This window comes from Ambystoma mexicanum, chromosome 1q (genome assembly GCF_040938575.1).
Source record: "Ambystoma mexicanum isolate Mex_15411 chromosome 1q, UKY_AmexF1_1, whole genome shotgun sequence".
Classification (NCBI taxonomy): Eukaryota; Metazoa; Chordata; class Amphibia; order Caudata; family Ambystomatidae; genus Ambystoma; species Ambystoma mexicanum.
In genome coordinates, this window is record NC_090922.1 from 693,958,556 (window position 1) to 693,972,829 (window position 14,274).

The 14,274-nt window shown below is 42.4% G+C and overlaps 1 protein-coding gene across 5 annotated transcripts in view; it reads right to left on the reverse strand.

Moving 5' to 3' along the window:
• The window catches only part of DUSP12 (dual specificity phosphatase 12), a 428,130-nt gene that overhangs the window by 304,326 nt on the left and 109,530 nt on the right, over positions 1–14,274 (reverse strand). For all 5 annotated transcript variants that reach the window (XM_069641288.1, XM_069641289.1, XM_069641290.1 and 2 more), the window contains one exon: positions 3,049–3,162. In XM_069641288.1, coding sequence (XP_069497389.1) covers positions 3,049–3,162 — 114 coding nt within the window. The remainder of the gene's footprint in view (positions 1–3,048; positions 3,163–14,274) is intronic.

The following is a 14,274-nucleotide window of genomic DNA, read 5'->3' on the forward strand; positions in this document are numbered from 1 at the left end:
TTTACACCTAAGAGGAAGCAAGCAACCAGTAAGTGTCAGTGTCATTAACAATTTCGTGGTCTCAGAGCTTCACTGACATGATCACTAAGTATAAACTTCGGACTATTCAATTTGTCTCGTCAATTAAAATTCTTTGATCAAATCTTTTCTGAGACAGTTGATTCCCTTGCTCCACTGAGGCGGTTAAGAATAATTCCAATTTAAATAAGACAACCATGGTACACTCTAGACCTGTGCAAGACACAATGTGTTCAGAGGAAATTCTGGCATAAGTGGAAGTAAAACAAGTCCACTTTAAATTAAAGCTCTAACTGACATAAGAAGGGAGTACAAATCACAAATGGCCTCTGCGAAGGCAGACATTTTTTTTAAAATACAAAATTCAGTCTGGCTGGCCACTCGTAAAAAGCTCTTTTGCAGACTCTAGAACTCCTTGAAAACAAATCTCTTTCCAAACCTAGGAAATCCTGCGCACTATGGACCTGAAAATCAACCAAATACGACAGCAAATTTGCAACCCACTAGGTCCCAATACTCTAGCTACCTTGAGATCAGTTTGTGCCGTTGCTACCACCCGATGTGAGTTATCTCCAGTATGCTTGGAAAGTATTCACTCCACAGTCCTGTCCACGCCTCCTACTGTATGAAAAGGCAATCCCAGCCCATCATCCATGATCAAGACTTTAGACTAGCCTCCTTTTTTTGGTGAATTTCATCCAACGCCTTTTAGGAGTCTTTTTCCATTCCTCCCTCCTTGAAATGCTCATGGATTCCATTATTGCTTAAAAAGCTTCCATTGGTCTCAGACTTAACTACTAATTATTGCCCTATCGGCAATTGCCCATTGCTCATAAAAATCTTGGAGAGTGGGTTCTCAACTTAAAGAATTTGTTGAACTTAATTGCCTAGGATCCCGCCAGTCTGGTTCTCGTCCCCTCTACTATACAGAAACTGCCGTTCTGGATGTCAGAGAAGGTCTTCTCTGGAATGTGGATGAGCATGGAACCGCTATACTAATCTTACTTGATCTTTCGGTAGCATTCAACACTCTGGACACTACTTCAGAGCCTGATGTATGTGGCTAGAGTGTTGGAATCTGCTCTTCGTTGGTTGACTTGTTTTGTAGCGGGTTGCCAGAACTGTCTTACCCTAGACGATATTGCCACAGATTTTGTGGACAACAAATATGGTGTTACACAAAGATCTGCCCTCTCTCCTTTGCTCTTTAATATTTAGGTCTTGCCGCTGTATGAACTCTTGTTTATCTTGTGGTCGACTTACGCTGTTATGCCAATGATAATCAGCTGTTTTTAAAACTCACTTGCAATTCCATCCTATTTAATATTCTGACCCAAGTAAACATCTGAATGTGTGTTAACTGGCTCATGCTTATACCGTCCAAGACCGAACTTCTTCTGGTTCATCCACATTCCCTCCACCGGCCTCTACCAACATTGCCCTCCATCTTCAGTTATGATTCTTGCACTCTCCCTTTACTCAACAATGTTAACTCGTTATTTCTACTTCGATAACTCACTTGACTTTTCCTTTCAAATTAACCATATTTTTTGTTCCACTTCTTACTACTTATGATTATTCAGGCACACGCATCCTTTTCTCTGTTTCAGGCTGTAATTGTGCACACCATCATCTGTTCAAAGTTGGATTATTGTAATTCACTTCAAACTGGCCTTTCTGAATCTCAGTCACAAATTACAAATTCTTCAAAAGAATACCACAAAAATGGTTTTGAATCTCCCTTTTCATGCACAAATTACGCTTCCTATGTGCCAATTGCACTGGCTGCCTGTTCCAGCGAAGATCTCGTTCAAAATCATCTAAGTGGCCCGTAAGTGCATCTATGGCAAGACCCCAATATACCTAGCTCGCAGAATACTTTGTGACATTTCCATTCAACCATAATACCGCACCTCTACTTTAATGCTACTTATTCTTCCCAGCTTCAAATTACATTCGGCTGGTAGAAGACGTTTTTCTGTCCACTGTTCAAGACTATTGAATAAACTTACTGTAACCCTTCCAACTGAATCTAATTTAAGTACATTTAGAAGAGCCCTTAAAAATAATTTCTTTCAACAATATCGGTCAGACTAACCATGTGGCATAATCTCACATCTACTACTGTCAACAGCTCTCTTTCATCCCTGGGTTTGAGTGCTTTATAAATGCAAATTAACATAACATAACTCCTCAGACTAACTTTTGCCTTTTTTTCCAAGACAAAAGCAGGTCTCAAATGTTCAAATTTGGATAGAGATTTTAACAGGAAGGCCCACTTTACATGGGTTTACATATTAATACATGTTTCGTTTGACCGAGTACTCATTGGATGCCACTAAGAAATGTCCCCATCCAATCTCGCCTTTGGAGCGGACTGACCTAAGCTGCTTAGTCACAACACCTAAAGGGCTCAGACTTAGTGCAGATAAGGTTAACTTAAAAGCCTCGGCAGTTTGATTTGTCTTTCTGCTCCCCATGACTCATTCAATTAATTTCTATTTGCCATATCACATTTTAGTGTCAATAACACTAAGCATACTATGTAGTATCCAGATCAAGGACTTCTAAAAGCAATCTTGTGTAAACATTAGGCACACAAAATGCAACACATCTTGCAAGCAATATTTCCTGTGCCACAGACCCACGAAAACAAGAGAACATTTGATAGCTTGAGGATATTTTTCGCTATAATCTCTATAGAATATATTGTTAAAAAAGGCATCCTATCCAGTAGACTATTTGGTAAATTGACAATTGTACGGCATTCAATTTAAATGTAATTGTAAGTTACGATTATTGAGATTGTTCTTCTGATTTTATGCCAATTTGCAACAATACATGCAATTTCAAAGTAATACATTCTAAGTTATGAATTATAATGTATTGGCTTGTCATCTAGAATCAAAAAACAAACAAGAAAAAGGTGTTCTTCAAAAAGAATGCCCAAAGTGGAATACAACATAACATTTGGCCGATTGTCCGTCTGGAACGTTCAAATACTCTGGAAAAGGTTGAACAATAACCTACTCGACATCTGGCTTGATGGTCCGGAGTTTTCCATAAGCATCCTGGAATGGGAGTCCATCAGCTTTCATCATATAGGCAGTGACTACGGCAGCACTTCGACTGACTCCTGCATGACTAAAAGACAAACTCTTTAACCAGAAAACAAGCAAGCATTCAGTAAATTGTACAATAATTATTTGTCATGAAACATCCTCCCTGCAAGCACACCAAGACGGTTTTCAAATTGCTTTCTAACCTCTTACTTGGAGCATACGTTTATATAGCATGACAGTTTGAGTACAACACATTCCTATTCCTTTTTGGGCATGCAGACCTTTGCAACCACTGTATGTCCACTCAAACCTCTAATAAACCAAGAACTACTAATACAGAATTGGAAGCCTGTGTGGTCATGTACTTGGATAATTATGGATAGGCAGATTCACAGGGCAACACGGGTGCCACTGGTAGTCACATATCACAGATGGCACAAGAATCACTCCAAGTTGCAAAGATGGTTCAAGGGTTTTTATTAGTGTCTTTTTTGGACTTCGGCCCATCCTTCTCAGTCTATCATCTTATTTTCACCCTCCACCCTAACCCAGGTGTCCCTAAACCCCAGGTTAGTAGATATTGAAATAGAAGTTGACCCATACTGTCTAACGTCTGCTTGTCCTGGGGGTGAAGACCTACAGGTCTCTTCTACCAAAGACTCCCTCAGTGAATTCCTAGCAGTCTCTACTCTACCCAAGGGTTAGTGTCCTACTGGGAATGCACTGTACAATTACCTTGTTTGATTCAGATTACCTCCAACATGCCCACTCTCACCCTCTCCCTTTCCTACTCTTTCCTGTTATCCACTCCTCCCTCGGTCTCATCTCCTTTCGATTTTCTCAGTCCTCCTAGGTCTTGCCTCCACACTTAGATTGTACTCCTTCCTCCCCTACACTAACCTTTTCCCTCCAACCAGTACTACACCTCCAACCAGTACTACACTTCCCACCAAACACTACTACTCCTCCCTCCAAACCACGAATACTCTTCCAAACCACTAATTGTACTGCTCCCACCAAACCACTACTACTCCCTCCAAATGGCTACTACTACTACTCCTTCTCCTCCCTCAAATCCTCCACCACTACTCCTCCCTCCAAACCACCATAACTCCTCCATCCAAACCACCAGTATTCCTGCACTCAAACCACCACTATTCCTCCCCACAAGCCACCACTATGTCTCTCTGCAAGCCACCACTATTCCTCCCGACAAACCACCATTACCAAACCCGAACCACTACTCAAACACCCTTCTTTCACTCAGTACCCTCCACTTCACAAACACTCCTTACACTAACCTTTCTATCCACCCGCACAATCACAAAGCACTACTACTTTCTCTCTTTAGCTCTCTCTTAGCCAATGTCTCACCTGCTCCAAAAACCTCCTCCACTGTCCACTGCGCTTTCATCTCTCCTGCTGATTTCTTCCACCTCTGACCTCACCGAAATAACCCACACTTCCTGCTTCTTGTTCCTCCAATAAATGATCCCTTCCTCCTGGTGATTGTGCTTCTGCAAGTTAGTTTGACCAACACCTCACCTGTAAAAATCTCCAGCACAATCATCCCAATGCTCTACTCCACAGTCCTTCCCACGCCTGGTCCGTCCATCCACCTGACCTCATATGAACCTCTCTCACTCCTGTCTCTTGCAGGGTTTTTATACCCTTGACTTCCTGTCTCTGTATTTGCCTCCCCCTTGCATTGGTTTATCTGCTCACATGCTTTTCTTTGGTCAATCTGGTGTTACTATTCCTCTGGCGGTTGTGCCACAGCTTAAGTAAACTTTAACCTCCCCTCCCCTGATTAGCCCCGTCCCCTTTCCACAGGTAGTACTCGAGGCAGTCTCTCCGGTCCAGGTTTCGGGGGTTGTGCTGCAGTCACAAAGATGAGGTAAGTCTTTCATGGAGGTTGGAAGAGTTAGCTCGAACAGTGCTGGCATTTACAATTGGTTTGTGAAGCCCTGGCTAGCATAGAATATGGAAGGCCTTGGGGGATTGACGGTGGCACCTTTCACATCAATAAGGCATCTATGGAGGGGGCAGAGACTGTGACCCTCCAAACTCCCTCACTCTACCTCTGGCCAGGACTAGCTCTAGTGACAACCATGGTAGGTGGTCTACCCCAAGTTGAGAGGGGTCCCTGTTTACTCCAACAGGCTCACCCTGTCGCACATGATATATGTACAAGAAATATGAGGAATTTACAAGGGATAAATGGGACTCCTCGACAGAGGCTGCAAAAATCAGAAATATTAAATTGTTTGAAGAATAGTGCAGGTTGATTGAGTACAAGTTTCTTGTCTTTTGAGTCATGTAACCTTGAACATGAAAGGCTTGATCATTTAAGTAAACTGTATAGAGAGCAAAGATCACAATTCCAGCTTTCTGGGAATGGAGACATGGTTTGGAGATTATTTGAAAGCGGCACCGAACCCCTTTCCTCCTCCATGAGCGAAAGAAAGCCGACATAAAATCTGGAAATGCCCCTGGATACGATAGGCTCCAGCTGAACTCTTGCAAGATGAGATTGAGATTTGGGTTCCCTACCTAAAAGCAGTTTTAAACTCCATTTGTGCTAAATGTCTGCTTCCTGGAGGATAGCAGAGATTGTAACCATTTACAAAAAAATAGTAGAGAAAACCAGAGAAACTATATCCCCATTTTACTTCTGGACATCACTGGAACAATTTTTGGTATGGCTATGTTAGCATGGTTGGAAAATTGTCTAGATGACACCAACACTATGCTCCACCCCCAGACTGGTTTTCAAAGGGGCATTGGTACAGTGGATCAAGCCTTTCCTTTTGATACAAATGTGTGTCGGTCTAAACAAGTTATATCGCTCTTTCATGGACTTGAAAACAGCCTTTGATAGAGTTACAAAATCAGAGTTACGGAACTCCTTAATCAGGCAACATATACTGAAACCACTTGTTTTTCATATTCGGCTACTCTATAGTGAAAACCTGGATACAATACGATGAGGCCCAAGTGGCGAAAACCCAGATTATTTCAGGGTTGAGAAAGGAGTCCTACACCGTTGCGTCCTTGCTCCAAATGTATTCTGCCCATTCATTAACGAAATAGCTTTCAACCTAACCGGTTTCCCCTCAGATGCCTCGATTATTAACTTGGAATGCATACCAGTTATTTTATTTGCAGATGACGCAGTTTTGGTTTCTCAAACCCCCAGGGGCAACAAAAGCAGATGAACACATTCAATTAATTGTGTAAACAAAAAGGGCTTGCGCTTAATAAAACCAAGACCACAAACTGCTCTAAACAACAGAGCTACAAATTGCAGGATCAATTTAAACATACATGTGTTATGGGAGGGTATGGGGGAGTCAAATCTTTGGACTACCTTGCCATCTGCTTTTATTGCAATGGGTCTTAGGCCCACTGAAATACTGAAATCCAATTACATGTTAAAACATTAATCCGAAGCAACTCTAAGTTTTCTCAAACATTTGGCAATAGGGTAGTGGGCATAACAATTCAAGTTTATAGAACTAAGCAATCCACATCCTATGGCGCAGAGCAGTGGGGTTACTTGCATATTTCTTCTTGAGCTATCTCAGACTATTTGTGCCTAAAATGTGTTTTAAGCTTACCCAAGTCGGGCCCAAATACAATCAATCATCTAGAATTAAACTGGGTCAGCATTGATAAGTTACTAAAAATGTAACCAGCCTTTTACTGGCTGAGATTTTGGCGGACACCTGAACATTAGGAGAAAAAAGGGGGAATGTGTGAGGCGACAAAACAGCTGGGGGTGGAGGGGCATGATTTACCATAGTTGCGCCATGTAATGTATATGTACCATATGCTTGGGGTGTCCTATCTATGGGATAATCCCCAACTGATTGTCGCAGGTTCTAAAATTATGCTCAAAGAAAGTCTTGAACATCAGGCACTTTGCAGACAGGGCAGCTACAGCTAGTCCTTATTTAACCATCAAAAGAACTAAGGATTCGCTGACTGTATCTTATGTTCGTTTCCTATATAGAAAACTTTGGCTTGGCATTTTGCTCAAACGTACTGCCGTTTGGAGACAAGGATCATCAATGAACATATTTTGTTTTTATGTCCACTATAAGCCAGTAAAAGATGCATTACATAAAAACCCTATTTGATTCATTTTTGCATTAGGGATTATCAGCAAATGGACAGGAGAAGTGCTTCTACCCCTGGCAATCCGCTTGCTATAACCACCAAAGGCAATGCTATTCCATACGATAAAGAAGTGGCGACAAAAAGACGCCTATATTGGCGTGACCTTAGACATCTGAAGAAATCCACCACACCGAATACTGAGCATGTCAGATGTAGTGCCCTTCTGAAACCTAGGTACAGGGGATGGTGCAAGAGACACCACCACGTAAAAATGAATCTGAGATGGCAAGGTCTTATTGCAACCATCCAAAATGACAATAGTAAAGATATATGGAAAGTACTGAACAAAGCTAGAAACCAAAGCCATCCATATCCGCTGAATTCCATCAATGAACAAGCATGGACTATTTAGATAACTGCTAATATCATGACAATCAGATCATAGAGAAAGCTGCCAACTCCAGTGCGGCGTGGCCTCTTACATTTAGCAGATCAGACATAATTAATATCATAAACAACTTGGATAATTCTAGAGCCCCAGGCCCTAATGACCTTGCTTCGGCTGTAGTAAAGCAAGATCCATTAGGTTGGTCACTAGTCTTGATGACGCTCTATAAAAAGGTGTGTCATGACAAAAAGATACCCGAGTCATGGACCACATCAATTTTGATTCCGTCTATAAAGCTGGCGCTCACACTTTGCCTGCCAATTACAGAATGTTATCCTTGCTTGATACAACACGTAAAATATTTTCGGTGATAGAGCTCCAATATCTGCAGAGTTGGGCTGAAGAAAATAAGATCCTCCATCCCTTTCAATCCGGATTTCGAGCTGGGTCAAGCACCACCTATCATATCAGGATTTTAGATGCAATCATGACCAGGGCTAAACGACATGGTAACCCTTCAGTTTGTGTTACTTTTGTTGATTTTAGCTCTGCGTTTGACAGAGTCAACCGCAATAAATTGTGGGAGATTCTGTCCTCTTATGGTTGCCCCTCCAGGCTACTCGAAATCCTGATCAAGTTACATCATAATAACTCTGCTCGCGTGCGGCTAGACACCAATGGGAGACTATCTGATTATATCAAAATTAACAAGGGTGTAAGACACTACTATTAGAAGCCTAGCGTGCTTCACTGAGCTCCCTCTAGCACCCATACTAGATCCTAGCCCGCTCAAACTGACAAATACAGCTATACACTATGCTACGCCCTCACAACCCGCATTCCATATTGCCCCAGGGCCAGCATCCTTTGCTTCCCGACCTTGTGCCATGTCTAATAGAAACCTTAGACTCCGCGCCAGATTAACAAAATTACACGAACCACTAAAAAGATCCCTACCTCCCACCAACCTGAAGACTAACCTTCAGCATACTTTGAAACCTATTCATTCTAATTTATCACCTTCACATTCTATCGCCAATACTAATGCCCACCAAACCAATAATCATAAACGGAAATCAAGCAATAATATCACAGCTAAACCTGTCCAGGTCAAAACTGTTACTGAGGCCCCCTCACTTAAAGGAGCACTTCTCAACGCAAGATCGCTTGCCGCCCATGCCCTTGACATTGCTGATCTAATCACAGAAGGCAATCTTGATTTCCTTGCGATTACAGAGACATGGCTACATAACGCAGCAGGACCATTGCTTATGCTAGCCATCCCAGATGGCTACAGAGTAGCCAGACAAGACAGAGATGGCGCACGAGGAGGCGGTATCGCTATCTCCAGAATGTACCTATCCCTCAGACTACCCCCTACCCAATTGTCACAATCCTGTGAAATTCTATCTGTGCAGTTACCATCTCATCCATCACTCCTCTTTCCTGGACAGACCACTCACTGGTGTCCTTTCACTTATCTACGACCAGACCCACTCCCACTGCCCCTCTACTAGCGCCACCATGTCTTACAAGAAATAAAAAGAGTATTACAGCTGATAAAGTAATCCCTGCGATCCTTCCCACTCTAAATGCTTTACCAGAAAATCTAGATCCTAGCATCCTAGTCCATGAATTCAACAATATTATGCTCACTACATTGGACAAAATTGCCCCTCTTAAACTTTGATCTAGCAAACCCAAAGCCCACTTAAATAAATGGTTCACGCCACAACTTAGAGACCTACGCCTTTTGAAAAGAAAAAGCGAAACCAACTGGAGACTCTGCCCCTCCACCGATAATAAAGCCAAATTAACCTTGCTCTCTTCACACTATAAGAATGAAGTCTGCCTGGCTAAACATAATTCTTATGACGAGCGCATCGCCAAATCCAACTCTAGCATGAAGGAACTCTTCTGTATACTAAAAGAATTAGTCACCTATAGCCACACCCGATATCTGTACTAAGGATAAATCCTGGTGTACAGACATCCAACAGGCATTATCAAACAAAATTAACATGCTCCAAAACAAAATCCAGCACAAAAAAGAAATGCTGAATCTACAGCATTCACCTAAAAACCCTCTGCCTAGCGACCCTCCGAAGGCACGCGATAATATCTTCCATTTCACCAAAATGTCTACTCTGGAAGTAGAAAAAATCATCCTTTCATTGAAGCCTTCTAATTGTAAAGGCGACATCTGCCCAGCGCAACTAATAAAAGATGCTGCCAGGGAACTATCTCCGTTCATTGCTAAATTGATTAATGCCTCCTTTACTTCAGGCTCCATCCCTGCCACCCTAAAACAGTCTTGGGTGCTCCCTCTCCTAAAAAAACAGACATTAGATCCCCTCATCCCCACCAACTACCGCCCCATTACCACTGTACCATTTTTACTCAAAATATTGGACAAAGCTGCCTATAACCAAATTCAGAAACACTTAGAACGGCACAAACTCCTAGGAGACAGACAATCTGGTTTCCACCCTCTATACGGAACAGAAACTGCCCTTATCAATTTAAAATCCCAAATTGATGAGCTGAGAGACAAAGGGAAGTCAGTACTTTTGCTCCTACTTGATCTCTCAGCTGCATTTGATCTTGTGGACCATAAGATCCTCTGTAGACACCTAGATTCTGCTGCTCACTTCTCCCCTGAGGCTATCAGATGGATTGAATCATTCCTGAGCGAGAGAACCATGAGAGTTTTCTCCATTTCGGCAGCTGCAGACCCTACCCCTATCCTGTGCGGTGTTCCTCAGGGTTCTTGCATCTCTCCAACTCTATACAACATCTTCACCAAGCCCTTGTTCGATGATTTGGACCATCTGGGTATCATCTACACCAATTACGCAGATGATACACAGATTCTCCTCCCGCTTTCTGGGGATCATATCAAGGACACAGAGTTGGTGAACAGGGTATATCTTATCATCCAGGCATGGATGGCCACTCATGGCCTATGCCTGAACGAAAAGACTGAGTTGATAATCATGGGAACACATGCCAACATCAAAAAACTAGGTCAGGAATTTTCCTCATTCAACATCGATGGAAATACCATCAAAGTCTCCAAGGAAGTAAAAACCCTTGGCTTCTACCTGGACTCCACCCTGTCCTTTGATAAACAGGTACAATCCCTGGCCTCCACCAGAGCCTACACCTGCAAGCTGATCAGAGCTGGCAAGCCATTCCTCTCTAATGACAGCTGCTTGATCCTGGCCAGAGCCTTAATACTATCCAGAACTGACTACTGTAATGCCCTATACAGTGGGGCTAATAAAAATACCATCAAGCGGCTCCAAACATTACAAAATAATGCCTTGAGAGCAGCACTTGGCATAAACATAAGAACCCATATCTCCTCCATTAGACGCCAGCATAAATGGCTATCTACTGGTAACAAAATACAGCTAAAGACGCTATCACTGACTCACAAAGCTCTAAATAACGCTGCCCCCAGCTACCTCACAGATAAACTTCATAGAGGAACCTCTCTCAGACCTACTAGAGCTGGCAATGCTAATTGTTTGGCCATACCTAGATACAGACTCACCACTATTGGTGGTAATAGCTTCCCAGTGAAGGCTGCTAAATCTTGGAACCTACTGCCACCAGATCTAAGAGTAGACCAACCTTACCCACTTTTCCGAAAAAATGTCCTCAAATACCTCATCTCCACCGACCCCTAGTCTCCTACCTTTAGGTCTATTTCGTACCTTGATCAATTGAGTCTCACTCGCCTTTATATTCTCATTTAAACTTTGTGCCTCTCTGTAACCTGTATATTTGTACATTGCATATTTTTGTAACCACATAAGTCTTTATTGTATATCGTGTATATTTTATAACTACGGATACTATGCAAGCCTTTATTGTATATATTGTATCCCTTGTAACTATGTAAGCTTTGCATTTTCTTACTGCGCCCTGTTACTTACGGGTCTGGTTCGTAATAAAAGTGAACAAACAAACAAAGGCTGCTTGCTGGCAGCACTCCTATTTAACTTGCATTACGCCAAATTAATTTGGTACCTTGAAAAGCATGCGCACTGCCCCATCAGATTTAAAACCACCAAGGTATCTGCGTTATTATACGCCGATGACCTTGTGATAACTGATCATACGATTCTGCTGTGAAAGGTTTACTGGAAGAGCTGGGTTGTTTTGCTGCCGAGTATGGAATGACAATCAATTTAACCAAGACCAAAACCATGCTTATCATATCTCGACAAGTCATAGACCCGAAATGAGGATTAGCTGTGGAGTTATTGACTATATTTAACTTATAAATATCTTGGAGTGGAGATGGATTGTAAACCCGGATACTCTAATAGAGAGAAAAACCCAGCGAGCGAGACCTATCACTAACTTGGTCCGCAAGTATGTCACGCAATATGCGCAGTATACTTTGAAAGGAATCATGTTGCTATACAAGCAATGGTTTATACCCGTGCTTGTCTACGGTCTAGAAGACCTCACTCTTACTAATCCAGCCTGGCTTGTCAAAGTGGAAGGCCATTTTTGGCGTAATATACAGCCACCCTTTGTCCTACCCTATACAATATATAAGAGTGGAATGTGGCTTGACTTCCATAAAGGCCATCGTTCAATACCAAAGAAACCTGATCCCATTGAAAGCTTTGTTTCATCAGACAAGCGACAGGTTGAGGATCATGGGCAAAGGAATTATCAATTTGGAGCAAGATAAGTGCCAGGCCAGATACGTCCAGCTATGTATTGACTCTTACTCGATACTCAATTGGGTGAAAGATCATACGAAATGTGGTAGATACAGTACTATTAAGAGAGCATTCATACATAAATCCAGGATGAAAGATTGGAGTGATAGTTTTGAACAGATGAGTAAATTACATAATTATGTATACTTAAAAGGGATTACTCACTCTCATCGACGTCCACAATGGTACTTGATTAGATGTCCATCTCCAACAGTGCGCAGATTGAGGTTGCTCATGCGACTTAACCAATTGCCAGTGAGAGCAACTCATGGCACTCAATGGCAACTGGCACTAGGACAAAGGTACTGTCGAATCTGTAGAATTCATGGTAATCTTGCCATATACTGACCATGTGCCTCAAATTGATAATTCTATACAGATGCCTGTATAGCCGCCATGTGTATAACCATGAATATATTGCGTCCTTCCACTTTTGGCTCCAATGTCTAAATACATCATCTGAAACATTGATTATGGCCATGCATCAGATATGGAAAATAGCTATGTATACTATTGATACTGATGTGAGCACTTAGATCATGCTCTTATTCACGTCTGCCTGTTAAATGCTAGTTGATCTTTTGTCTGAAGGTAATGGTTAACTCATATGAGCATAGGTTCCTTCCAGAGATGACAAGGGGGAAATTCTTGATTTCGCAGACAAAGCGATATTGTTATGCAAAGTTTCCATTCTTCTCAATGAGAATGTTTAATGTTGAAGTGTTTTATAGTAGAATTGATTACGTGAGTGTTTGTGCATATTGCTTGTATATGAATTTACTTATCATATAGGATCTTTTTATGTTAGTTTTGTTTGCTCTCACTGTCATAAGAAAAGTATTTGCTGTTTTAAAAGTTCATTTTAATTTTGATGTTCTGATTTACAGTGAGACCATTTCTACTAAAACTTTATGATTCGTGTTTTTCCTCCATTGACAGCTAGTTCATCCAAGTATAAGCTTGTTTTCTTTCTAGGCAGAAGTTCAAAACTCGCACCCGGACGCGGAGCGTCGCGGAGTGCGTTGGAGTGTTCTTGACTGCGGACCCTTTGCTGTTTGCCTGCTGGTACAAGTGTTTTCTCGTTGTCCATAGCTGGAGGAGCTTCTACAACAACAACTTGCACCCGGACTCGGAGCATTGCAGAGTGAGTTGGAGTGTTATTGGTGTTCGTGGTGGATGTGGGGAGTGGTGTAGGAGCGTTGGACCCCACCCCTTACTCTTACCCTTTGTCTTGATGAACATCTCTCACTCGCAACTTCCAATAAGCAGCCCTTCGATGCTGATCAGGCTGCCTCCCCAAACCCGGGCTCAGCTGCGGCGCTGCAACTAGGTATCATCAGATATACTGCAGCGGGATCGAGGAGAAAGCAGGAAATGAGACCAAGTAAGTGTGGAACCCAATAACACAGAAGAGACTCAGGAAAAATGATTTACCCGTTGTATTGTGGGAGGTCCACTAACACATACACTCTGGATCTTCATAGCAGGTCTAGGAACCAGCGTGCAGTGCCCCTTACGTCTGATCCGCCCCTGCTCGTCGCTTCTATCTCGAGCCGGTTGTCATGTGACTCATTGAACGAGATAGCGCCCGGCAAGGAACGGGCAGATGAGAACATTTCTGTTGGGGAACAAAGCGAACAAATCCATAAATCAGCAGTGGGTGGCCCCGTATTCAGTTGGCCCCTAAAGTACGGGAGTCATCAGATTACTGATTCCTTCCAATTTGGTTCTCCAGAAGGCATCATTGAGACCATTTGCTCAAACCTACACACTGAAAAGGGTGGTGTTCCCTCGTTGTGTGTATTAACATGGCGAGCCGCTGAGCATAAGAACTGTGTACAGGTGGTAAAAGCACCAGGAGAAGCACGAGTGTTCGGCAATGTGAGATGCTCGAGTCATAGTGAAGTATGTGAAAAGGCACATGTCTTTGAAGCCATCA